The 26151-nt window shown below is 55.5% G+C and overlaps 1 protein-coding gene across 3 annotated transcripts; it reads right to left on the reverse strand.

Annotated features, from left to right (window-relative positions):
• Nucleotides 1-1912: 1912 nt before the first annotated feature.
• Nucleotides 1913-26151, reverse strand: CDK18 (cyclin dependent kinase 18). 3 transcript variants are annotated; one of them, XM_052697993.1, is made up of 16 exons: nt 25315-26151; nt 12918-13054; nt 9197-9342; nt 8965-9090; nt 7845-7901; nt 7530-7644; nt 7342-7436; nt 7198-7260; nt 6957-7080; nt 6569-6689; nt 6226-6323; nt 5923-6028; nt 5651-5693; nt 5353-5443; nt 5043-5120; nt 1913-4899 (listed from the first exon to the last, which is right to left on the reverse strand). In XM_052697993.1, exons 2-16 carry the CDS (start codon nt 13039-13041, stop codon nt 4865-4867), a joined length of 1422 nt encoding a protein of 473 aa, XP_052553953.1. In that variant the 5' UTR covers nt 13042-13054; nt 25315-26151; the 3' UTR covers nt 1913-4864. The 3 variants fall into 3 exon arrangements, with proteins under 3 accessions (XP_052553953.1, XP_052553951.1, XP_052553952.1); XM_052697991.1 differs by lacking the exon at nt 25315-26151 and adding an exon at nt 19368-19671; XM_052697992.1 differs by lacking the exon at nt 25315-26151 and adding an exon at nt 18142-18185.

The following is a 26151-nucleotide window of genomic DNA, read 5'->3' on the forward strand; positions in this document are numbered from 1 at the left end:
TTTGTGTTGTGACAGAGCTCAGCAGTTCCCACACCTGGGCAAAGCCATTGCACCCCAACCCCATGGCAGCACAACCCCATGGCAGCCCCCAGCCCTGCTTTGCAGAGCAATGCCATACAGGCCGGTTCCAGGAATATCAAGCCATTCCATCAGGGCTAACACAAACCATGCAAGATCTGCTTGCAAATAAAAAATGCAGCGTGGGTGGGTTTGTCAGCACAAGAACGCACAGATCCTTCCACAGATCCACAGAGGGAGCTCATAAAAATGCAAGCTGTGGGGCTCTGAGTGTGTGCGACCAGAATTAGCTTTGTGAAGAGGCATTTTGGGCTGTTTTCCAAACTGAAGCCAATGTTGTGCTTGCAATGAATTAAACACCCTCCTCTCTGCAAAGTGCAGAGTGAATGAGTGAACTGCTGAGCAGCAGCGTCTCCAAGCTGGTGCTGCTCAAAGGGATGCGAGCAGGGTTTGAGGAATGCTTTTTGCTTCCTGTGTGCTCACACATTCTTCCCCATTTTTCTCATCAAATCACCTGGTTCTGTTTGGCCAGTGGAGTAATTGCTTCTTTGCTTTGGTCTGTTCTGCTTTGGTGTGACTGCTCCCTAAGGAAGGCTTTGCTCGTGTTAGCTGTTGTGTTGGTATTACTTCTATTCTACACCCTGGAAGTGTTTAAGGACAGGTTGGACGGGGCCCTGGTATTAAATGTGGAGGTTGACGGCCCTGCCTGTGGCAGGAGGGTTGGAGATTCATGATCCTTGGGTCCCTTCCAACCCATTCTGTGATTCTATTAGGATGCTCTGGGATGAAGCATTGCAGGGACAACACGAGGAGGTGCTCAGCCCATGCACAGCACAGCCAGCAGTGCCAGCACAGTGCAAGGCAGAGCAGCTGGCACTGCTGTGAGGTCAGGCACACTGCAGAGCTCTTGGTGCAGTGCAGACACGTGTCGGGGAGGAGGAAGCGCTCCGTGTTTTCCTACCAACTGAAATCACCCCACACACCCAGTCCAGTCGGGCTGGGATCAGCAGGGCTTCCTCCTGCACTGTGCCAACGCAGTACAGAGCCCTTCTGGGTCACACCTGGGAACGTTGAGAGCCCCAAAAGAGCCGTGGTGCAGCCGGAGAGGGGCTCACACAAGGCTGCAGGGCACGAGGATGCCCTATGGGATGAGTTGGTGCCATCCGGGTGCATCCGGCTGTGGCGTGCCTATGGGTGGAGGATGTGGCTGAGGCTGCTTGGCTGCATTCCCCAGTGCTATGGGATGAGGGAGGAGCAAACCCTGTGCTGCCCGGCCCCGCTGTGACTCAGGCAGATGGGTGCTGCTTTAGGGGCAGCCCAGGGACCGCAGCCCCAAAGCTCCCCCATTTCAGGCCCTTCCCACATCTCCCCAGTGGCTGTAGGGCCACAGAGCAGTGATACCTACAGGGGATTGCCACGCTGAATAGCCCCAATCCCAGGGACTTTCAGGTGCCAAAGCACTGGGGAACAGCACTCCCTCATCCATGCCCTGGCATTGCCCTTGAGTCACTTTGCAACCTTGGGCCGGGCGCAGTTGAGCTCTTTTATCAGCCTGATTAACTTATGGCAATATTTGTTCAGGGCTTTAGGATCCACGTAAGGGACTGCAGGAACACGTTCCCATTGTGCTCCAGCTCCTCCGGCGCTCGGTTTTGGCCTTCTTAAAGGTCACAGGGAAGGAAACTCACTCTGGGTCAACACAGAGCCTTCTCCTCCCAAACAGAAGAGAGCAAAATCACATCGCATCCAAACACCCCACAGGCAACACAGCTCATTGCCCAGTTTTGGCTGCGGAGCGCTCACAGCACGGCTGTAACAGAAGCACAGCCTCAGGATGGCCCATGCCACAGCTGACGTGCAACGACTGAAGTCTTTGTATGAAACACACACGTGGTTGATCGATGGGCGCAGCCTTTTATTCCTTTTTGCTTTGCACCTTTCCATTTATTCCAGAAAAAAAAAAAAAACTTCTTCCTCTCTTTCTATATATATACATATAAAACAAACAAACAAATTGCTTTTGTTTTTGAATAAACCTTTTAAAAACACTCCTTTTAAAACACATCTTCCATTCATCCAACGGCCATCGGGATCCTGCGCACGGCGCACACCAGGGGATGCTCACAGTGGGAACCTGAGCACTCTGGGACACGTTTTTCCTGCTGCAGGACACGGGGCTGAAGCTGTTCCTGTGATGCATCCCACCTGTACTGCAGTGAGGGGTGCTGCCTTCAATTCTGACTGATGGAAACACAAAACCACAGCAGGAGCGGCGCGCAGACCGGAGCTGCTGAGTGCACAAAGCAATGCAGCCTTTCCCCAGTGTGCAGGCAGAACTGGTAGGAAAAAATAAAAAAAAAAAATGCAAGAAAATAATGCCTGGAAGACAAAACAACAGCTCCCAAACCACGCTGGGTGCCACAAAATGGAAAAGAAAATAAATTCCAGAAAGCCACAGACATTTGCAGTGTTTTCATCAGCGCTGCTTTGAGCAGCTGGTGCTCCAGCACTGGGCAGAGCTGGGAGCTCACTGCGTGTCTCCATCCCCAGCACTGGGGGGTTGCAGTCCTCAGGAACCCATATGGATCTCGTACTCCTGTGGGATGCTGATCTGGACCCATATGGAGCCTGCAACGTGGTGGGATGCTGACCTAAACCCATACAGACCCCATACCCTCATGGGATGCTGACCCTGTGCAGGGGGGGACTTTGCTGACCTCCCTCTCTCGGCATCGGGACGCACAGCAGCAGTGCACACATCACAGCTTGCTCAACGGGGCACCAAATATTTATGCACTTTATCACCCTCCTGAATAGGAATCCAATACCCATGAAAAGCAGCAGAACAAAAGGGGTTATCTGAAACGCAGCCTGCTGGTCATGCACGGGGCAAATAAATAATAGTGCCTCCACACAAAGATCTCCTGTCTTGGAGAAGGAAAGGCAAAGGCTGTGAAAGAGCAAACAGCAGCCAGCAGACTCTTTGTCTTCCTTATCTGATTGCAGATAAAGCAGAGCTGTCTGCGTGCTCACTGTTCCGTGGGTCACCTTGCTGCACCCTGGAGATGTCTGCCTCATGGGGACACTGGTTCCCAATGGGGACATTGGTTCCCAAGGGTTCTGCCAAGCAGCAGTGAGCAGAGCCCCGTGTCCCACAGCTCTGCCTTGCCCTCCCATTGAAGGATCAGCAAAGCTTCCTGTGCCCTGGCACGCTTTGTGCCCATGACAGCCTCAGGGCACGGGGCTGGTAAAGCCAGAACAGGTTATGCACGTCCTGTCGTGGCTTCCCAAGAGCAGGACTTGCCCAGATCCGTGCCCTCGGTGCCTTGGGAAGCACCACAGATCCCTATCGTGCCCAGAAAAATCCCAATGTAAACACCTTAATGAAAGGAAAGGTGACAACGTGAGCTCAGCGCTTCCTTTTGTAAACCCCACTGCTGAAAAGCCCTGTGCAGCCCAAGCAGGGTGCAGGGAACCAGGCGCAGCCCAACCCTCACATCAGAGCGTCACTGGTGGCTGATGGCTCTTCGTGCTCTTCCCTATCAAATGGAAACAATTAATGAACTATTCAGCCTGCTGTATGCTGGACATACTGAGAAAGGAACCGAGCAGGGATGGGCAAACCTCAAACAATGCAGACGTCTGGATGCTTGTCTAGGACAAACCCAAGTTAACAGCTTTGGGCTGACAGGAGGAGCGCAGAGTGCGGTGCACTGAGCGCTGGAGAACCCTGGGCTCTCCTCCTTTTCTCCTCCAGCTTTGCATTTGCAGGGGGAAAACAGAGTTCCAATTCCTCTCCACGGAGAAACAGCGGTGTGGGCACAGTTAGTGTCCCCTGAGCACTGCTTGTCCTGGGATGCTGGCAGGTTGGGACATCGGCACATCCTCCATCGAGTGCTTTGGCAAGGTCCAGTTAAAATGCCTCAGGAGCAGCCCTTGGCAGCACAGTGTGCCCCTCGGTCCTGCGGCGTGGGTCTGAGCCAGGGCTGCTTGGTGTGATGTTGGCTACACGTGGGGAGGGCTGGTTTGCTGTTCTGTGGCTCTATTTCTGGTCCCTGCAGCTGAGCTGGGGAGGTTTGGCACCTCTCCCTCGTCCTCCAGGTGGGGAATGCACTGCGGTGAGTGCGAAGCATTGGGGTGCAGTGATGCTGCAGGGCTCTGTTCAGCTGCAGGCTCCTGTGAACAGCCGGGAATCACTCTGGGAATCACATCCCACGTCTTGTGATGGCATCAGAACTGGGGAACACAACGGTGGCAAGAAGAGGGGATGGTGAGTGAGGTCGCTCCGCCCTCATCAGGATTCAGGTACCAACAATGGGCAGAGATGAAGGTGTTACAGAGGCAGAAGCAATGGCACAGCAGGGAGGGTTGCCCCAGGGCTGGTGCTCCAGCAGCAGTCCTCTGGTGCCAGGCTGGGGGATGCCCAGCTCTCAGTGGGATGGGGCTGCACGCAGGCTGTCTGAGCAGTGGGATGTTGCCTGCCTGGGCTGAATGCAATGCAGCCACAGCTCCTGCTTCACAGACCCCAACCTGTGCTCTCACAGCCTCCCTGCACCCAGCTCAACCCCACAGGCAGCGAGCAGCTCCCCCAGCGCAGGGCAGGACCCCGCTCCTAGGAGGGTTGTGCAGCAGCTGCACAAGGGGTGGCAGCTGATAGGAACAACATGAGAACGAGAGGGGAAAAAGGCCACAGGTCCATTGCCACCAGCTGCTGGGGGATGTGGGGAGAGCCATCAGCTCCGTCCTGCTGGGCTGAGCGACGCGGTGGGGCGGGTAGGAGCGCACCGCTGTCTCCTTTCTCAGTGCACTGATCTCCATGGTGACAAAGGGAACATGAGGTCCGGGTTTAAAATATACTCTGCCTCCTGTTCTTCCCTCGGGCTGAGGAAGAGAGAGAGAGATGGGTCAGATAGGTGAGACAGGGACTGAAGCACGGGGCAGGTCCGAATTTTCCCTGTGTGGGTACCCAGAGGTGCCAGCAGGATCCATGGCACCACACAGAGAGCACGCTGCCCCCATCCTACCTGACTGCTGAAACGCTGAGCCTCGGTAGCCAGGGTCCTTCTGAAGTTGGATCTCCTTCAGAGAGAAGATGGAGACATCTGGGAGAGCAGACAGAGAACCAGGTCAGTTGGCCGAGCCACCGCCAGCAGGGATGGCAGCGCAGCACTGCGTTCCTCTTGCTCTACACCAGCCTGCCCCAAGTTTTTCCTTGCTCTCCCCCCCACCCTGCTGCAGGAGCCCTCAAGCAAAGGCAAGCAGCAACCACAGAGCTGGCTGTGCCCTCTGTAGTGCTGCTCCATGCCCCCAGGTGAAGGGGCCATGCACACTTACTGTCAGGCAGGACGTGCACCCGCTCCCCCAGGCTTTTGAAGTAGGGATGCCGCAGGGCCACCTCTGCTGAAATCCGGCTCTTGGCTTCATACTGCACAAAGGCCCAGAGAAAGGCAATTATGCAGTTTGCAGTGCCTGCTCACACCAAAGTGCACAGCTGGGACCCCATCAGTGGGTTTGGGCCAGCAGCTGTGTGGATAGGGCTTATGCTGCAGTCACAGCCCCTCTCCCTGCCCCCAAAATCAGGGTGAGCGCAATGCACCCCTCTGCCATCCACCAGCACCTCGCTGTTGCTTACCAGGAGGAGGTTCATCAGCAAGTCAATGCCATCCGAGTCCAACCTGAGAAAAGAAAGAAATACAAACTGGAGCACTGTCACACCTGGGGGCCGTTGCAATCATCAACAAAAGGCAAAGGTGTGCAGAGAACTGGGACCTCCCCCACACAGCTGTGCTCAGCATCACATCCAGCAGATGAACCCAGTGCCCCTGGCTCCCATTTCGGAGCAGTGCCAGGCTGCCCTATGTCTCCGGATCTGTGCTGGGGGGCGAGGGGAGGGAGGGAGGATACCTCGGGGCGTGATTGATTAACGGCTGCGCTCGGTACTGCGTGAAGTTGTACGCCCTGAACTCCTCGTTGGACGTTATCCCCGGCCAGGTATCTTCTGTCGGCGTTCCTGGGAGGGAGGGAGGGAGAGGGGGGAAGAGGAACGTGGTCACCGGCTGCGGGAACAACAGCTTCACCATCCCAGCGCTGCTCCTTATTGGGGATACACGCGGCAACGCCGCGCTCAGCGCTCGGTCCCGGAGCGCAGCGCTCTGCTTTGTCACCGCTGCCCTCCCGCGGGCGCTCGGGGCACGGCAGCACGCTCACCCAACAGCCGGAAGATGAGATGCAACTCCTCCTTCACCGTAGAGCCGGGGAACATGGGCCGTCCGGTGACCATCTCGTAGTGGATGCATCCCACGCCCCTACGGCAGCGGTGGAAAAGCGGCATCAGAGAAAGGGGAAAGTCGTGGGACGCACCACCCCCCGCGGCAGGGCAGGGGGAAATGGGCTCCAGGATGCGGATCTGTGCCCGTCCACCCGGCTCTGAAGAGATGGAACCGCAGAGGACACAGAGAACAAGCCGTGGAGAACCCGGCGCCCACGGTGTGAGCAGCGCCATCCCATGGGATGGACGGGAACCCCAACCCACCGCCCCGCTCAGCCTCACCACATGTCGATGGGGGTGGAATACTCGGTAGATCCCAGCAGGACGTCGGGGGGTCGGTACCACAGAGTGACCACCTCGTTGGAATACGTTTTGGTAGGCACCGACTTGGCTCTGGCGAGGCCTGGAGGTGGAGGGAGGGATGTGAAGCTGCACCTTCCTGCAGTGCTGCATCCTCCCCAGGGCAGAGGCTCAGGGATGGGACAGCACTGCGCAGAGATGCTCTCAATCGGGTAGAAAACAGCCATGCAACCCCAGCACATTAAAAATCACTGCTGGAGAACTATGTCCCAGGCTGCTTATGGGGTCCCCCTCCCCGCCCCAAGGGCAGCTAAGCCCTTGTGTTTGCCCAATGGGACCATGAGTGCTCTGCCCTCCCCACCCCACGTACCAAAGTCGGCCAGTTTAAGCTCCCCTCTCTCGTTGATGAGCAGGTTCTGAGGTTTGAGGTCTCGGTGTAGGATCTTCCTCCCGTGACAGTAGGACAGGCCACGCAGCAGCTGGAACATGAAGATCTGGGGGGGGGCACAGGGGGTGGGCAGTGGGCACCACGATGCTGTCTTAAGAACACAGGGCCAGGGGAGACCCCACAAAGCCGGGGACGCCCATAGGGACGGCCAGGCCCGACTCACCTTCACATTGTGCACGCTCATCAGGTTCCCACAGTTATCCAGGTACTGCTTGAGGTCGTTTTCCTGCAACGAGGAGCATCCATCAGCCTTCAGTTCCCTCCCTCCCCTGTCCCCAGTCAGAACCCCAGCATCTCACCAACGCACCAGGTACTCGAAGACCAGCGTGAGGGAGCGCTCCGTGTGGATGATGTCATGCAGGGTCACGATGTTGGCGTGCTTGAGGTTCTTCAGCAGTGACACTGCAGGGACAGGAGGCAGCAGGTTGGGACATCCCCAAGGGCTGGGGGCAGGAAAAGCCTCTCCCCCTCTCCCCATCCCCCCCAAGGCCTCACCTTCCCGGATAGCGGTGCATGGAGCCCCTTCCTCGTGCTCCAGGCGGATCTCCTTCAGTGCCACCAGGTTTTCTGTCAGCTTGCTGCGTCCCTTGAAGACAGTGGCATAAGTGCCCTGCAGGGAGAGAGAGGACATGAGGGGTGAGCGGGTGGCTGCCCCGTTGTGGGGGTGGCACAACAGGGATGTGCTCTGTAACATCTGCAGGAAGGGTCATTGGAAGCTAAAGGGCCGGAGCCCATGATTTCCATTCTGTGATTTATGGTAATCCTTCCAACTTCCTTTGAATCCTCGCTGGGGTCTCAGCACCTCCTTACCTCTCCCAATTTGTCCAGCTTAACATAGGTCTCCAGCTTCCCAAACCCGATATCCGACTGCAAGAGAAAAAGGACAACATCACTGGGACGGATCTCACCAGTGTTGGGCTGGATGGAGAACAGCAGGAGGGGATTGTTATGGGGACAATCCATCACGTCCTGCACGGATCCTGTGCACACCCATCAGAACACCATAGCAGCCAACTGCAGCAGCTGATGCCCTTTGTGTCAGAGCAGCATGATGGGACCCTGTGGCAAAGCCCTGCCCTTTTCTTGAGTGCTTCCCTACATGCTGCCCTTTGCTGCAACTCCCTTTGCTTCTGTGTGCTCCTCCAGTCAAGTGTGAAAGAGACATTTCCCCGTTTGGAACTGGGACTCATTGCTCTATTGCTGAGACCTGCTTGTCTGTACCCAGTGATGGGCAACAACTGCAAGGCCCTCCTAGCAGATCCCTCACACTGCAGCTCTGCAGGGACACCGCCTCGGTCACTTGGGGTCACTCACATCCCATGGCAGCAGCACTGAAGGACCCAAAGCCAGCAGGCAAACTGCAGCTCCTGCCATTCTCTCCTCTCCTCCCTCCTCACAAACAGGAGTGCCACATCTGAAGGTGCTGCTGAGACCTCACCACCGTAACCGTGTGTACTCCCAGGCAGCAGGATGTGTGCCTTTGCAATTTGCAAACAGGGCACTGTGTTTTTGCTCCTACATATGCTGATGCTCTGCAGTCAAGAAACTGAAACGTCAGCATTAATGCAAGGGGTAATTCATTATTTATCCACATTTGCATTTCCATCAGCAGAGGCTCCAGCACTTGCAGCACCGTGGGAGGTTCCCCACCTCCTCTTCCCTGGAAGGTGAAGGGCTGGGAGAGAAGCCAGGTGTGTGCAAGGTGAGCAATATGCAGGCTGGGGATTTGCAAATGTAGGAGTAGCACGGGGAAAGGTGCATGTGTGCACGTGCACAGGTGTGTGTATGCACAGGGAATGAGCGTGCAGAAAGGGATTTGCACTGTGTGTGTCTCAGAGCAAGGGAGCTTGCTCAGAGGGAAGCAATGGCTGGGTGGCAATCAGCACACGCACCTCGTATGCACAAAGCAAGATGCTGTGCTGTGACTTACAAGGGATGCCCGCCGTGACATCCTGCTGAGCGGCTTGGGGAACTCTGGGCTCTCCATCTGCAGCTTCTGCAGGAACTCGGGGGGCAGCCGGATGTCCATGGGCAGGGAGAGGCGTTTGCTGACATCCTGCAGAGGGGGAAGGTGAGGAGAACACTCAGGGAAAGGAAGAGTGATGACGGCAATGGGGCAGCAACCGGGGTGACGCCCGCGGGACCTTCGCCCCAGCACTTGCCTCTGTGGAGAAGCGGCGCTGGGTGCTGCTGCGGTAACGCACGGCCATGGGGGATGGACCCTCTGTGTCGGGTGAGGAGATGGCCGTGGGGTCTGCTCCGATGTCCCTGCCCAGGTGTCCCAGCTGCAAGTGCCCTTGGGCCAGGTCTGAAGACAAAGAGAAAGAAGGGAGAGCTGCTGGGAGGCAGCAGAGGTGCGGAACGCTTTGCTTTGGGGAACAGGGAGAGAGAAGAGCAGGGAGGTCCAGAGATGCTCCAGGGCCATGAGGAAGTCCCTTCCCATCCTCCTCCACTGCTGCACTCAGCCACACACAGCAACACAGAAGCTCCCTTGAAAACCAAAGCGGCTTCTGAAAGTCACTCTTCTCATGGGACTCCACGTGTGAAGCCACATCAAGCCCAAGGAACCCAGAAAGGAGCAAAAAAAACCCAACCAAACAGAGTAAAGTGAGGCACTGAGCTCCCCCTGGTCTACAGCTTGAGGCTCACACGTCTTCCCACTGGGTAATTAATGGCTGATTGGTTGGAAGTGCATTTCCCCCATTCACAAGGGGCTGCTTTCAGAGGGGCCGTTTGAGAGGAGGCAGAGCTAACTGGGAGTGCTGGAATGAAGGCCATCCTTCTCTGTATCTAATGCAGATTTGGGCTTCCATTCCCCGCGTGCTCTGCAGCCAGAGATGATCTCATTGCTGAGGATGGAAGGGGATGGCTGGCTTTTGCAAGAGGGCTGGGATCTGGCTGCTCATCGCTCATCTGATGGATGAGAGGTGACAGGCAAGTGACCTGAGAAAAAATGCAGTTTCCTGCCACAGTCACTGTATGCAAGGGGATCTGTGAGCTAAGGGATATGGGGTGTCCTCTACAGAGAGCCCATGCCCATAGCAGGGGTGCAGCCCATGCCAATGGGGCTGATAGCAGCTGAAATCATGCCAGGAGGTTCTGGAGGGCTGGGCAGGGAGGCACAAAGCACCCCTTCCCCCAGGAGCATTGCAGGGCTCTGGTCCCTGTCCCTTTCTGGCCATCTGTGCAGGCACAGCTCAGAACCCTGCCTTGCACTAAGCACAGGTAGCACAGATCACTTAAGCTAGATCAACCCTTTTCACCTTGCTCCTGTCCTAAGCAAATCATCTGAACTAAAACCAAAAAGCAACATCAGAACGATCGTAGTTCAACTCATCCACTTTAAGAGACAGTTTGGGTGAACTTGTGCTGGGCCTTAAGCACACAGATCCAACGTCCAAGGATGCAGCCTGGCCCCAGGAGCAGCAAATAAGAGCAGTGTCTGCACCCACCCTCAGTGCCACCTCCACCAGCAGCAGCAGCAGCACACAGGTGTGCAAATGCAGGGCTCTGCTCCATTCTGCTCAGCATTTTGTGTGGATCACTGTGAGCTCTGACACCCTGCAAGTAATGAGGCTGCATGGGATATCAAAGCAAATTAAAGGCAGACCGCAGACACGGCAGCTGCTTCTGCCTTTTTTTTTTTTTTCCTTTTTCTTTTTTTAATATAAATATATTTAAACACTGCCTCTGCCAAAACAAGCTTTGATCTCCCAAGGAAAAAGGGCCAGAACCCTTTGCTGCCTGCACGGCTCAGAACTTTTAATTACTTTGCTAAGCATGAGCTCTCCTCCTAAAGCTGTTTCAAGGCAGGGCAGCGCTCGGATCGTGGGTCATCCATCCTCCTTCCTCCCACACAGCATTGCTGCTTTACATCCCTGTGCTCTGACGGCCAGGCTTAACTCTGATTTACGCCATTGCACGAGCCCTTGTTTGGCCTCTGAAGACTCAGAAATGGTGCAGGCCCTCGTCAAGGATCAGATGCTGCCCAGAGCTCTCCTTAGCCCAGGATTCTTCTTCTACCCAAGGAAAGGCTGTGGTACAATGGAGGTGTGTGACAGCATGGGGGCACATCGGACACCCTGTGGCTGCGTTGGACTCCCCAGGGTGACACTGCCTGGGTCAGGATGTGCCCACGCCAGGAAGCTGTTTGCTTTTCCATTTGCTGGCTCTGCTTCCCCAAACCTCCCTTTACCAGCCCTCATGGCTGGCAGTGGGGCCCTGAGAATGGGAGGATGGAGAACACAGGGCTGGGGATCCCCCTCCACACCCCAGTGGAGGAGGTAGGTATCAACCCATGGGAAGTCCACATCTTTTCCCATTGCCAGAGGCACTGCATGCTCTGTTGGAGCATCCCATCTCCTGGACTCTGCATCCCTGGGGACACTTGAAGACACCCAAGCAGAGGCTGCTGTGACCCAAGAGTGTTGACAGCCTATGAGCTCTGATGCTGGAGGGAAAACAGAAACCTCAAAACAGCTTCACACGCTGCTGTGTGAGGTGAGAAAAGAAAAAAAAAACAAACCCAAACTGATGCTGGTGCTGATCTGTGGGTGAAGCATTCCTGGCCATAGGGAGAAGCCAGGAGATGGGTCAGGTGTATGGCTGAGATTAGGGGCACCGTGGAGATGACTTCTGGGGGTGTTTACATCCCAAGGAACATCCCAGGAACATCACCAGGAGCAGTGTGCACACGGCTGTGGCAGAGGGCTTAGCTCCAACGTGGGGCTGTGGGCAGGGGGCTCCCATACTCTGCTGCATCCCCAGCTCCATGCAGGGCAATCTGATCACAGCACTGCCAAGCACCGGCCCAGCCTCTGCCCAGTGCTCTCAGCCCCAGCACAGCCAACTTTGGCTTTGCCCTGGTTCTTCCCCACCTCTTTCAGGAGAGAGACCGAAAGGCAGAGGACAGGCAGCTGCTGCCCGTGCTGGTTTGCAAAGGAAGTGCTGTGACCAAAGGCTCATTAAAGCAGAAGAAGAGGGAAATTGCCTCTCCAGCAGCTCAGCTGGCACAGCACAGGTAATGAGCCCAGGCTCAGCCAGCCCAGCGCCCAGCAGCCCCAGGGGGTAACAGCAGCAGCAGCTGTCAGCACCCGTGGCTTTATGAGCCTTGCACCATGTTATCCCCACGGCTTCTACACATCTAATTAAGGGCTTGAGTCTAATTATAGCCCCAGCTGTTTGCTGGGGTGCGAGGGGAGGGGTGTGAAGTGATGCTGCTGAGGGCAGCTGGGGTGTCTGCGGGGATCTGAGGAGTGGCATGAGCTGCAGGAGAGAGGAAAGGCAGCTCAAATCAGCCTCTGCATCTCCACTTTGAAGCAGAGCCCATCTCTCCCTGCTGGGACAGGCACAAGTGCCAGGCAGTTACATCACGGCCTCAGCCCCTGCTTGCAGCAATTGTGGCTGCAGGACGAGGGGAAAAAAAAAAAGCACCAGCACGTCCTGAGCAGAGCCCAGAGCACTGACACATGAACCCATGTCAGGGCTGCTTTGGGAGGAGGTGGCAAAGCACACGATGTGATACTGCAGGCACTTTGGCCTCGAACCCGCAGCACTCTGCTCCCCCTGGGGGAATGCAGCCCGGCTCCACCAGGTTTGCTGTCTGCAGCTCTCTGCCTGCCCAGCCTTGCTCTGAACCCGACGCCTTGAATCCTGCACCAGGACAGGAGAAAGCTGTGGGTCCAGCAGGGGGAGGGCATCCCCCACTTTCACACATTCCCCACCTTGACCACAGATGTGTCATCCCCCTGTGCAAACACCTTGCCCTCCTCCTTTCCTTCTGCGGGTATAAATCTCTCTTCAGAGCAGATTTAACTCCTCCATGGGGTAAGCAGCCCAGGCAGTGGGGCAGCAGCTTTCCAGGCTGCTTTCCCAACCCCTTACCCTCATTCCTCTGGTTGTTGAGCTGGTTGAACTGCTCTGTGAACTCCGTCAGCGACTCCTCGATGGTCTCCGTCCGAGGGACTGAGAGTGAGAACCTCCGCTTGAAGTTTTTCATCTTGTTCATTTTACCTCCTGACCTGCAGGGAAGGGGAAAGAAGTGGTTGTAGGGTGGGAAAAGAAAGCTTCCCAAAGTGCTGGGGGGAGCTGGACCAACAGGGGGGGTCCCAAAAAAGGGTGATGCTCCGAGCTCAGCACGCTCCCACTGACTCACATCCTGGGATGTGGGATGTGAGGCACCGGGATCTCCTTAAGCCAGAGATCTGATTAAAGCCATAAAACCCTTAAATGAAGAAAACCCTTAAGGGACACGTGGCACAGCTCACTGAGCAGCCACACGAGCAGCTCGCTCTCGGCATCCCCCACCTTGCTTGCCTGCTTCAGGCTCACACACAGCACCAGGTGGAATCGTACAGTGGGAGCACACAGCCCTGCAGCACCAGCCTTGCTCTCCCCCCATGCATTTTGTAGCACGGTGGAAACACACAGTCCTGCTCCCAGCAAACAGAATGCACCTGCAGACATCAGTGTCTCCCCAACACAGGGAGGTCCCTCCTTGCAGATCCTAACCTTAACCTGCCTGCTGGGCTCTGGGGGGGGGGGCAATAAGGGGGTACTCAGCCCTTGGGACCAAACAGGCACTCCTGCTCCTGGGTGGCCCAATTGCCAGCCCCCAGCCCCCCTCCACCCCAGGCTGGTCAGCACAAACCCTGGTGATTGCATTCCAGACTGATGCGATCAGACACAGCATCACAGAGCCGATGCATCGCGTCGCCAGGGCAACGGGAACACTTGTGTTGACATGCTGGCATCCCAAAGCTTAAAAGATTACCATCAGCAATGCAAACAGTGCTTCGAGGCATGGCCTCCTCCTCCAAATCCTTGGGATTCACCTGGACCACTCAGACTCAGCCACCCCACTCCTCGCACACCTTTAGGGATGCAAAACCCTACAGCCCAAGGATCAGTGTGCCCAGAATCAAGGCAGGATGCATTGCTTGGCTGGGGGTGGGATGAGAGGTGTGAGGCTGTTTGGAGTTGCAAAGTGAGCAAGGAGGATGCTAGGCACATCCATCAGCCAGTTAAATGTTTTCTCAGCACTGCAGGGACCTGCTTTGATGACCAAGATGCTGACATTAATGAATGCTGCACTAACAAAGGATGCTTTTCTCACGGCCTGAAGTTGGAAGGGATCGATGGAGGTCACATCACCCAAGCCCTGCTCAGCACAGCACATCATCCTGGATCACATCCCGACGGTTTTGATGTATCTCCAAGGAAAGAGACTCCACATCCCCTCTGGACAGCCCGATCCAGATTCACCTCACCTTCAGATGGGACTTCCAATGTTTCAGTTTGTGCCCATTTCTCATTGGAGCCCACCAACAGGTGAGTCTGACCCCGTCCTATTGACACCATCCCTTCAGATTCTTGTAGGCATCAACCAGATCCCCCTGAGCCTCATCTCCTCCAGGCAGAACAGATCCTGCCCCTCAGTGAAGGATGCTGCAGCCCCTCCATCACTTCCATGCCCACTGACAGCAATCAGCCCACAGCACTGGGACAAATTCTTGGCAGGGGAACAGCCAGGACAACACACCACACAGCAAGACCTGGAGAATGGGGAAAGTGCTGAGCACCACACAACAACCCACAGCTCCAGGAGCAGGGAAAACACAGGGAATAACCCAGATATTCCACCTGGAGGTGGAGGAAGAAGCGGGTGAGGGAAATGGCTTTTTCCATCTCCTCCCCTCTCTGCTCGTCCTTCTCTGACGGTAGCAAAGCTTTAGAAGACAAACACCTGAGCAATGAACTGATGCTCCAGATCACCCCGAATCCTTCCCTCCCTGCCAGCAGCTGCTAAATATAAACCTCCTCGGAGAGGAAGCAGGGTGGGGTAAAAATAGCAGTGGCTGCATCTCCTGCTATGCGCAGGGCTGCTCCTTATCTTTATGGCTCTGCGTAATTGGCACTGTTTTTTTTCCAGCTTCACCTGGACCTACTTGGCATCTGCTGATGGGGTTCATGGGAAAGGCTTTGACAGATGGAGGCTGCGGGGCTTTTGGTCGAGCTCACCCTGCCCTGGGTGGCCACGAGGTGCCCCAAAGTTGGGATGCGCCTCCCCCCAGTGCACTGCATCCCACATCCCTGCTCCCAGCCCTGCAGGCAGGAGGGCACCCTGACCCCATATGGGATGGGAGGTGGCTTTGTCCCCCCACCAGGGACAACCTGTGACTGTGTTTCCCCTAGGAGAAGGGCAGCCCAGCTGCAGGAGCAGCCCGGCCCTTTCCCACACTATGGATTTCAAAGGAAGAACGGGTTGCCATTGCCTGCATCCCATCAATTTTGGCAGCAGGGCACTAAAGGAAGTGTGGGCACTTTGTGACTTCCTGCAAGAAGGCGATGCTCGCTAAGCAAAGCAATGACATCCCTCGTTTTACAGCCTCAAATCACCCGGGAATTGGAGCAGCCCTGAGCTGCAACCATCCCTGGGATGGGGCGAGGAGGGGAGCAGTGATCTGAAACAGCACGAAGGAATTCAGGCATTAACAGGCAGAAATGAAATCACCCCGGATGGAGGCTGGCCAGGAAGAAAAGCCAGGATGAAAGCCAGCAGCGTGAATGATCTGCATTTGCTGTAACACAGGCAGATAGTAACTAAAACACTTCAAAGGGCCCAAAGCTGCATCCCGTCAGGAAAACGAATCACGTCACTGAGACTGGGTGTGAACAGTTCTTTAAGCACTGCTTTCAAAGCTGTATTTGCTGCACTTGCAGTGATGTGTTCAGCAAAGTGCTCCCCTAGGCACTGGGGATGGGGCTGTACACATGGATCGCTTCTCTTTGTACAGCAAAGCTCTTCAGCTCTCCTCTGTACAACTTCAGAGCCACGTATTTTGGGCACAGCTTCAATATGAAGCTCTCTCCTTCCTCCTTCAGCACACTGCTGGGCTTGCAAGTAACCATTCCTTTCCACAAACAAGGAAACAACTTAGGGGAAATGGTGACTTCTGCTGGCAGAGCCCTGTTTGCTCAGCAAACACCTCTATCATGCAGAGCCACACGTGGCCATGGGGCTGAGCAGACGGCGTGTGCAGGAGCCAGGTGAGGACGTGGCCCTCCTTACCTCACATAGCAAGGCAACAGTCAGCACTGATGCAGTGCAGTGCTGACATGCAGAAAGGTGATGCTGCATGCTTTGCAGCAGCTGGGAATCCAGTGGGGCAGGGAAAGAAAGCAGCCCCCCACCATCTAATGGATTGCTCAGCTGTTGGCGTGGAATCCTCTCCAGGCTGCTCCCACCCTACAGCAGATGCTGCAGAGCAGAGCACAGCCCAGATCCTTCATTCACTGCTCCAGGGGCCAGCACAGCCCTGCACCCTGGGACAGGCAGCAGTCCCTGCCCATCACACAGAGCTCCCAGCTCCTCCCTGCTGCTGAGCTCTGTTGGAGCTCCAGCATTTCCCTTCCCCCACGCAGGGAGCAAAGCCCTGCACCAGGAGGTGGTGGTCCTGCAGGAGGGAAGCACAATCAGTTCCTACCAGCCTGCAGCAGCCCTGCAGCAAGCAGCACAGCCATCATCCCACAGCAGCCACTGTGCTGGACAGAATTGGAAATGGAGCTTTGGGTCCCCAGGGAGTTCATCCATCCACCCTTGTGCTGCAATCTTTTCCTCTCCTGTAATCACAGAAGCCAATACAAGAAATGCAGAGCACCAGGAATGCGATGACGGCAGCCAGGAGTTTTCTGTCCTCTCTTCTCAAAGGAGATTTGGGAGGAGAAATGATCCTGCAGCAAATGCACAAGACTGGCTTCCAATCCAGCTCACAGCGTGCATTGCTTTGCCCTCAGTGTAAATAATGGTGATGCATCCTTCCTCCCTTCTCCTTGGCGATGGGACTCTTGTGGGATGCAAAGCTGCTCTGCTTGCAGCTCCACTCCCATTTGTCTCCATCCCAACAAGGAGCCCAGTAATGAGGGCACACAGAGGGGTTTGTTCCACTCCTGCCACACCACAGCCCTGCGTGATGCTCTCAGCTCTGCCCGGCCCGTGGTGAGATCAGGGCAGCTCCCAGGAAGGCACCAGAACAACCCACATTATTCCAGCTGCCACAAAACACTGCGTGTTTATTCCTTGCTGGAGCAAAACCTGAGAGCAGTGTCCAGCATTGGGCTGCAGCCACAACAGAGTGCCAGTGGCCTGCGTGCACTGCAGCATCTCAATGCTCTCGCTGTGTTGGAAGGTGCCAGCAGCCCTATGGTACTGCCCCTGCCCCACAGATCAGCACATCCCATCCTCCGACAGACCAAGCGCTGCTGCAGGGTATTGAGTTATCCTCCCCCATCTTCTGTGACTCTGTTTCTCCATTCAGCCTTTCAGGAGCACCAGGACGCACAGCATGGACGTGGAAAAAGGGCACAGACCATGGGGGTGAAGGATGCTCAGGGAGCACCAAGCTTCTGAGGAACCCTATGGGAGAAGATCCCTTGCATTAGGGCACACCTGCATTCCCTCCCCAAAGGGTGCATAGGGTCTGCTGGCTTCTTAATTACCATTTCCTTATTCTCTTCTTTTTTTTTTCCCCCTCTTCTTCCTTAATTAGAGCTTTCCCTCCTTTCTCAGCCCACACACAACTCCCAGAGCTCCTGGAAAGCAGCACAGGGGGAGCAGGGGAAGCCTTCCCTGCCTAACAGAGAACACTGCAGCTTCCTTCCCATGACCCACGGCCTCATCATTGGGGAGGGGGCTCAGAGCTGCTGCCCCTGCAGCTGTGCAGGGAATGGCTGCAAGCATTCTGAGAGGGGTTATTTAGGGAAGCAGCAAACACACCCTGCACACCCGATAACCGCGTGGAATTTGAGAAATGCGGCCACCTCTGGCACAAGGAGAAACGGGGAGGGAGGGGGGGACAGAAAGGAGCAGCAACAAATAGGTGGAGGGCTGAAGGAAGGGTCGGATCCCTGCAAAAAGCCATGCAAAGGGCCCATGCTGTTACAGGATCTCTCTTCCCAGAGAAACGGCTTGAACACAAACAGAAGCGCAGCGTTTCTAAGAAGCACCACCAGCGCCCAAAGCAACGCACAGCTCAGCCCTTTGCCACGCGTTTTCCAGGAGCTCTGCTCTGCTCCAACGCATTGCATTGCCAAACAGCCCAGCCCTCACCTGCTGCAGATAGCTGCACCCCTCTGCATGCCTCCAGCATCCGGTCAGGCACTTTCTGCCCACCCAGCAATGGGAGGAGGAGCTGCAGGGACTGTGCAAACAGCTTCGGAGGGATTAAGGCTCCTTCCGACCGTGGCAAACTCAGACCCAGGAGCTCCTTGGCACTAATGATGCAGCTCCCTGCTGCACTCACACAGATCTTTGTGCAGCAACAGAGAAAGAAGTGCATGCAGACGGTGCTCCTGACCTATTTCTCCCCACTCCAGCACAGCTCTGAGCTGGGTTCCCCCCCAGGACCACACTCTGAAGCAGCAGTGCCACGGCTCAGCATTAGGCACATAAAACTCTTTGCAAATCTGTTTTATTTAAAGCTCTGGGATGGTCACATGATAGCAAGGTAGTGAGCAAACATGGCAAGTCCCCTTCCTGCCAAGGGCTGCACTAAGCTGCTATTTAATCTTAAACCTGTTGTGCACCTCGGAGGGCTTTGCACACACGTGTGCATGCATTTCTCACCCTGATGCTCTCTCCCTGTTCCAACATTCAGCTTTTGCTTGGAGGGAGCCGAGTGCCCCTTTCACCCCTCTGCTTCTCAGATCTCTGTGCTGATACGAGAGCTCCCGATTTCTGCACACAAAGCATTTCCACTTTGCAAAGAGCCCGGGGTTGGGCAACAGCATGAAAACCAGCACTGAGGCCATGCAGAGGGCAGGAATAGCACGGAAGCACTGAGCATCCCAAGGCGAGGCGTGCAGAGCTCCTGCTCCACTCAAGTGCTGCCCCGCAGGAACCTACTGTCCTTCTGCACCTCCTGGAGGAACCTTCCCACCACCATGACATGATCCCATTAAACCCAACCCGGACCTGCCTGCATCCCAGGCATAGATAGAAATAGATTAAGCACGCCCTGGTGCCCGCAGCTTTCTGCTCACTTCCCTATGGAGGGCAACATTTCATGCCTATCTGGGAACTCGGCGAGCACACGCTGTTCAGATAAACCTTGTTCCTTGTTAAACTGTAAATAACGTCTGCTTTGGCAAGCCAAGCCCCAGCACGGCGCCCTGAAAGTCACAGTGTCACCATCAGCACTGCAGGCAGAGCAATGGAGTCGGTAGGTTTCAACACCCTGAACGGTTCTCTTTTCTCCAGCCCCATCTTCTCACTCCCATCCATCTCCTCACTCCCTGCCCCACTTCCAAAGCACGGCTGTTCTCCCACAGACTCACCGCTCCGGTGTCCTTGTGAGCTCTGAGCATTCCTGCAGCAGCCTTGGGAAGTGGGGGAGATAACAGAGCCCTGCAGAGATCAAGGGAACGAAGGAGGGAGGGACCTCGTGAAGGAAAAAACACACAGCTGGACCCATTGCTTGGATGCTGCTGTGCAGAGATGGGTGCTGCAAGCACCGAGTGCAGGGAGGGGGCCATGGGAGCACATCCTGAAACAATTCTGGTTTAGCCCCCCATCAAACCACGTCCACAGATCCACGTTGTGCTCAGGCACTGAGCCAAGGGGACTCTGAGCTCAGCGGGATGAAGGGCTGCAGCCCAGCAGCGTTCAAAGCTCACTGGCTGCATTCGGTTCTGTTCCTCTCCTGCCCCACGAGCTGATAAGCTTCGAGATAAGAAAGGATCATAACTCTGAGAGCTGAAGGGACAGGAAAGGAGGTCTGGCCCGCACATGAGCCAAGCTGAGTGCACGGCTGGATTCTTACCTCCCTCACATTGCAGTGTGCACAACAACAACCTGCGCCCGCACCCTGCTATCATAGCGCGATTAGTTGCACAATTAATCGTTAATAAGGAGGGATTGGAAGGGATTAAGGATTTAAATAGAACACATGCTGCTAATGGTACTTGATAAAAAAGTGCTTTCTCCTGCAGTTACGGTGCTGTGTTCTCGTGGAACTGAAGGGGCTCCATTGGACCTTTGCACTTCTTGCACATAGGAAATGCCCACGACCCTGTGCTATGGGCACAGCAGCAGCTCTCGATGCTGAGAAGCACTCAGACCCACACAGAGAAGTTTTCTGCCTCGAATCAGTGATAAAACAAGTGGAAAAGCAAACCTTGTGGCTCTTCGGAGCAGGGCAGCTGGAAGCAACCCTGGGATGGAAGTGCCTGCAGCACAGCGTGGCTCTGCTGAGGTTTCCTTGTGATAAGCAGCATTCCAGACTCTGCTCTTCTTCTAAAAAGGGGAAAGCACCAGTGCTGTGCTGGCCCGTGGCCCCATCAGTAGGGAGGAGTGCCACAGGCTCTGCATGGTCCCCTGGGTCTGATGGGACCCCAAAGGATGTGCAGCTCTGCTCGGGACATGTGCCACCATGGGCAGTCCCCACGGTGTGACACCACCAGCAGCCTGCCCCCAACCTGCTGCTGGGACACACAGAGCCCTTCATCCCCAGGGCTGCTCATTTCCCTCCTGTGGCTGCTGCCACAACACACAACATCAGTGCTCTCACTGTAGGGGCAAGCCTGTGATCTGCCTTTGGATGCGGTCACCTCCAAGCAGGATCCTGCCAAGGAAGCCCTCCTCGTGGCCACGGCTGCTCTCCTGCAGAGGGAACACTGCCCTTCAGTCCCCCAAATGCCACCACCAAGCTGCAGCCACAGGCCACCTCACTGCATTGCACTGCTGCCATCAGATACCACCCCATGGTATGGGCAAAATACAAAGGACAGATGAGAAAGGGCTGGGATTTGTGAGACACAGCGTGTTCCACACTGCCTGTACCTCCTACGTGCTGTGGCACTGTGATTATTCTGCAGTAATTAGTTAATAATTACAAGCTGACCAGCCCTTGGGAACATCCGTAGCAGAAGGAGCACGACGTGCCTTAGGCTGAATGCAGATTTCCTTACAGCTTTAATCATTGCTTCAATTTGAGGCACGGATGCCAGAAAGGTTTTTCAGCCCACAGTAACACAGGGGCAGTTCTCACCTCTCCGACTGCTGCCTGCTGCAGGACAGCCGTGCACTTCACCACCAGCTGTGCCGTGGATTTGGCCATTACCCCATGGATGGGGATGAGAGGGATGGGGATGGGGCAGGACTCACCTAAGTGTTCAACCCTGCTATGAAACATGAGGGGATTTGTGATGCTCGATGACAGAAGGGCCATGCACTGTGCTGCTGAGGGCTGACTGCAGCAATCAGTGCTGATTTGCACCACTTGAGTGCTTGGTGAAGCATGGCAGAGAGGAGTTTAACCTCCTGACTGGGGCAGATGCAACGGGAGGACATTTCCTGGGTGAAAAGAGGTCACCTCCGCTGCTGCAGCGCCCTTCAAACCAGTTATAGAGCCTGCAACACTGAAAGGATCCAAAGCACCACTGCTAGCAGGATCTCCGCCTCCAGCACCTGCACATTGGTGGCATTTGCTCCAGCACTGCATGATCTGACAGCCCGTGAGTCATTCCTCCAAACATTTCAAGCCATGCCATAAATCCAACCTCCAGGTGATGTTCCATGCCAGAAAAACACCCCCCAGATGGATCTTGATGCATGTGTATTTTCACAGGTGCAGAGCTCAGGCTCCCATTCGTACACCACATGTATGAGACTGAGATGCTCAGCAGCACAGTTCAGGAGCAGACAGTGCTGGGGAGAAGAGGGGGAGATGGAGACACCGAGGGGTTTGAAGCTACACCCAATAGGGCTCATAAATCACAGCCCTGAGTGGTTCCAGCAAAGGTTAGCACTTATCCAATAATTCAATGGATCGAACAAAGATAGCATCTCTTCCCCATGCACTGAGGACAGGGCAGCAAATCTCATCCCTCTCCATCCTGGTTTACTTCCTCCTCTCTGCACCACAAGCAGCAAAGCCCTGCACGTTCCCACAGTACCAGGCACCGACAGCACTGTCTCACCAATTTGCTCCTTGGATAATATATGATTTTCATTACGTTGGCCCTGAGGATCAAGGGTGCAAAAGGCAGCAGTGAGAAATAGCCTCTGCTTCAGAATGCCCTCGGTTTCAGTCTGCAAGGGGAGATACAAGGGAAGAACAGCATGGGGCTCAACGCAGTGTGTGCAGCCAGAGATGCTCTGAAACACCTCCACCTGAGCTGCCCTGGGGGATCTGGTTCCCAAAAAAAGCAATGAGCATTAATCTTGGAAAACAGCAGGTCCAACAGCCCCCAGTTCCACAGCAGGAGCACTTCTGAGCTATTTATCCTCCCAGCGTGGCATGGGCAGAGCCTGGCGTCAAATGGGGGCATAGGAACACAGCCAACTCCAACAACTCCAACCCCAAAGCCTGGAGCTCCCTCCCACATCACAGCTTGCACTCTTAAAACCATGGGTCATTACACATCCAGCACAAGAGGGAATGTTAACAAGAGCCCAGCTGCTGCTCAGGTGGATCAGTGGGGCTGAGATCTGTGGGCATTTCGCTGCAAGAATGGGGAGAACTTGGGCTGCCTGCAAAGATCTGCTCTTAGCTGTGGTGGCTTGGAGCTCATTCCTAACGCAGTGAGAAAACCCAGAAGGTAAGAGAACACAGCTTTCTGGTTGTGACTGCAGATAAAGCATGGCTAAGCCTCAGAAAGGAGAGAGGCAGAGAAAGAACAGGGGAGATGAGATGCTGAAGCCGCGTCAGCTGCACAGATGAACCCACAGCCATCTCTGCAGGCTCTGCTCTGTGGCTTGAAAACAATTTCAGCCCTTCACTGCCCCTGGCTGAGCCACGCAGGCCAGACAAAGCAGCACAGGATTGCAAGAGGCTGAGCAAACAACCAGCTGAGCAGCACTGGCTGCAGGCACAATGCTACCTGAAAAGAAACCTGGATTAGACAGAGAGCAAAAGATGCTTCGTCTGATTACAGTTCGACTCTGCAAAGTTAATTGTTGGCTAGATTGTAATCTGGGCTGCATTCATCAACAGGTCGCTCTCTCTGCTGTCGGTTTTCCCTCTACAAACAGAAGTGAGTTAAGTGGGAGAAAAGCAAATCCTGCATAACCCTGCATGGGCAGAGCCTGTTGCAAGCAGGGGCCCCTGGAAGCACAGACCTTTTGTCTTTCTGCCTGTATGGACGTAAACCGAGCCTGTGCTGTGCAGCAGTGGCAGAGGTGATTGACCTCTCGGAGTTGCAGTGCACCAATTACCCACAGCAAAACTCACTCCAAACTCTGCAGCTGGCCCAGGGACCCCTGCCCTGCTGCCAATGCCAGGGAGATGCTGCTTCGCCTCAGCTCAGCATGGAATGAGAGCGTGGGAGGCCTTTACAGTGCATAAACCCTCCTGGAAACTCCTCTGGTTATTTGGACACGACTCCAAACACGTGTCCCAGGTTTTCTGGAGGTTCTCAAAGCTCCTGGCCCAAACCTCAGCTCTGTGAGGAAGCCAGAGGAATGTCTCAGGGTTTACAAGGAATGGCTAGGCAGTGATTTCTCTCCAGCAGCCCAGGCTTAAGGGATAATTTCAGTGGAAACTGCAGCAGTGATGTTTGAATGCATACATGAGGCAAATACACAAGTTTCTGCCTCCCTCAGTCAAGGGAGCAAAGGAGGGATGCTCATGGACTCAGAGCAAAATTCTGCAGCACCTGGAGCAAATCATTTCGCCTCTCCACTTCTCCCAGATGCAAAACGAAGCTGTTGTCATCTATCTTGTTCAGTGACAGCGGCAGCACCAGAAAGCAGAACCCACCTCCGTGCCCAGCTGCGATGAGCAACGCAGAACCACGGCAATAAACGGGTACGAAAAGCAGGAGCTGCAGATTCAGAACAGCAGGGCACGCCTGCTGCATTTCAGTCACCTGTAATGCATGAATATGTGACACCACCACTTTGCTCTTTGTCACTGCTCAGCACTGCCTGTCTGAAGGGTCCATTCAAGGGACCACAAAGAGTGCTTGTTTTGGTGCAAGGGGCCCTCCCAGCTCTGAAACAAGTGTTTTCCTGCTTCCATGCCCGTCTCTGCCACCGTCCCAGGGCTTTACACAGCTTGGGGAGCAAAGCTGTGTGAACAAAGCAAGGTCAAGTGTTAACAGATGGTGAACTCAGACGTGGGGATGCAGGGATGGGTCCAAGGGCAGAGGCAGACTGCTGGAGCGCCGCTCTTTAGCCACAGCATTTCTTCTCTTTTTCAAGCAGTTCAGAAAGGATGAACTCAGAGGTTCCCAACTTCTGTTCCTGCCTCTGCTCCTTTTCTTGCACCAAGAGCACATCGCATCCCACTGACAAGCCTGCATCTACTCCTGGGAGGAAAGGATGCATGGTTTGGTGTTTGCATCAAGGAAATCTTTTCAGGATCACAGGAACCAGTGCTGACGGGGTGACCCAGATGCCCCATCACCATCATGTGAGGCCACAGGCAAAACTCCACGTGCACTTACCCCATTCCAGCTCTGTGTCAGCACACACCAAAGCTCTACACACTGCCCCTTTACCAAGCAGGAGGTAATTGGAGCCTATTTCCTTGCAGGAAGAGGGTCCTGGAAGAGGCATTTTCTTTTCTGTATCTCATCCACAGGCACAGCTCTCTGCCCTCTGCTTGTTCAGACCTCTTTCCCTTTGGGCACCTTCTCAACCCCCAGCACACACACATACACACCTCGTGCTGTGCATTTAGCTAATGCAGAGTGCAAAAAAAATAAACCCAAAATAAAAACAACCCCACGACAGCCCCAGGCCTGACTGCTGCTTGCAGAGTTAATGCCACAGCCGTGCCCAGCAGCCTCGCACGCTCATTGCATCTGTTTTTGCAGAGAGAAGAGCCAGTTTAAAGGTGGACTGGCACAGGGCAGGCACGGCACAGACACACATTGACTGCGGTTATGGCTGGGGGGGGTGGGGGTGGTGCTGGAGATGGCGTTGCACACCCAGGAACTTATCCGAGCAACAGGCACGGCTCGTTCTGACAGCCCCAGAAATGCAGCTCAAGGAGCGATCGGTTCAGCCCACTGGGGGAACTTTTGGCCGGAGAGATGGATGCGTGCCCACCCCCCGCCCCAACCCCCACCGAAGGAAAGGCTGAATCGGGCTCCTTGTAGCACCAAAACACGAGCAGGGATCCCTTCCAGAAATTCCTCCAGCACTCGGCGTGCAGCTGAGTTCCCCCCCCATTCCCCCCACCTCCAACTTTTACCGCGTCCCCTCCCTCCACCGCTTCGTGCCCCAAACCGAAAAAGGCTGAGAGCCCCCCGAGCGCGGCCGCAGCCCCGCACTCACCGCACCGCGGGCGCAGCGCTGCTCCCCTCCTTCCTCCTTCCTCGCTGGGGTGCGGGGACGGGCGGGGACGGCGCTGCGGGGCCGAACCGGGGTCGGGAATGGGTGCGGGGCGGGGAGGTGCTGGAAGCGGAACGGTAGCGGCGGCGGTGTTGGAAGCGGTGCCGGTGCGGTGTCGGTATCGGTTCTGGTGCTGAAAACGAAGCGGTGCCGGAGCTGCGGGAACAGGAGCGGTTTTGGCGTCGGTTCTAGTGCCGGAACCAGAACGGTGTATCGATGCCCGAGCTAAAAGCGGAGCGTTGCCTCTGCTGGACCCGGTGCGGTGCCGTTGTCGGTGCCGCTGCTGGAAGCGGAGCGCTGCTCCCGCATTACACGGTGCGGTACCGGCCGCTCGCCCCGCTCCGTTCCGTTCCGCTCCGTTCCGCTCAGGCTCCTCCCCGCCGCAGCCCCGGGTCGGGCAGCCCCGCTCTCCCCGCAGCTCTCCGGGATGCAGCGGCCCGGAGCCAACGGTGCCGGGATGCAGGGAGCTCCGAGCACCGCAGCTTTTCCTCCAACCCGGGCCGCCTCCGTTCTTCGGGCTGCCCCGGAAATTTCAGCCTCCGTCACTCCAGCGGGACAATGTTTTTAGTGGCGGCCTCACCTTCCATTCCCGGCTATTTATGGCTTTAGATTGAGGCAAACATTTGCAGTTTGCCAAAAATAGTGCAGCCGTGGAAATAAATCAGGCTGACTGGAGGTGCCAACGTCGTCTGTCTGAAACTAATTAATTTCTTATATCCCCTGCTATATTCATCCTCGCCCTCCTTCCACAGAGCGCGCTGTCTGTCAGCGGAGTTTTGT

This window comes from Tympanuchus pallidicinctus, unplaced genomic scaffold, assembly GCF_026119805.1.
Source record: "Tympanuchus pallidicinctus isolate F22 unplaced genomic scaffold, pur_lepc_1.0 scaffold32, whole genome shotgun sequence".
Classification (NCBI taxonomy): Eukaryota; Metazoa; Chordata; class Aves; order Galliformes; family Phasianidae; genus Tympanuchus; species Tympanuchus pallidicinctus.

What these genes read in the sequence shown, in the direction of transcription:
- CDK18 (XM_052697991.1), bottom strand. Translation starts at nt 19,504, where the DNA reads ATGGGTCCAGCTGTGTGTTTTTTCCTTCACGAGGTCCCTCCCTCCTTC. An exon ending in CTCACAAGGACACCGGAGCG is followed by an intron (nt 13,055 to 19,367) that starts GTGAGTCTGTGG and finishes CCTTCCCTGCAG; the next exon opens with GTCAGGAGGTAAAATGAACA. An exon ending in TGAGCGTGCACAATGTGAAG is followed by an intron (nt 7,081 to 7,197) that starts GTGAGTCGGGCC and finishes GCCCCCCCCCAG; the next exon opens with ATCTTCATGTTCCAGCTGCT.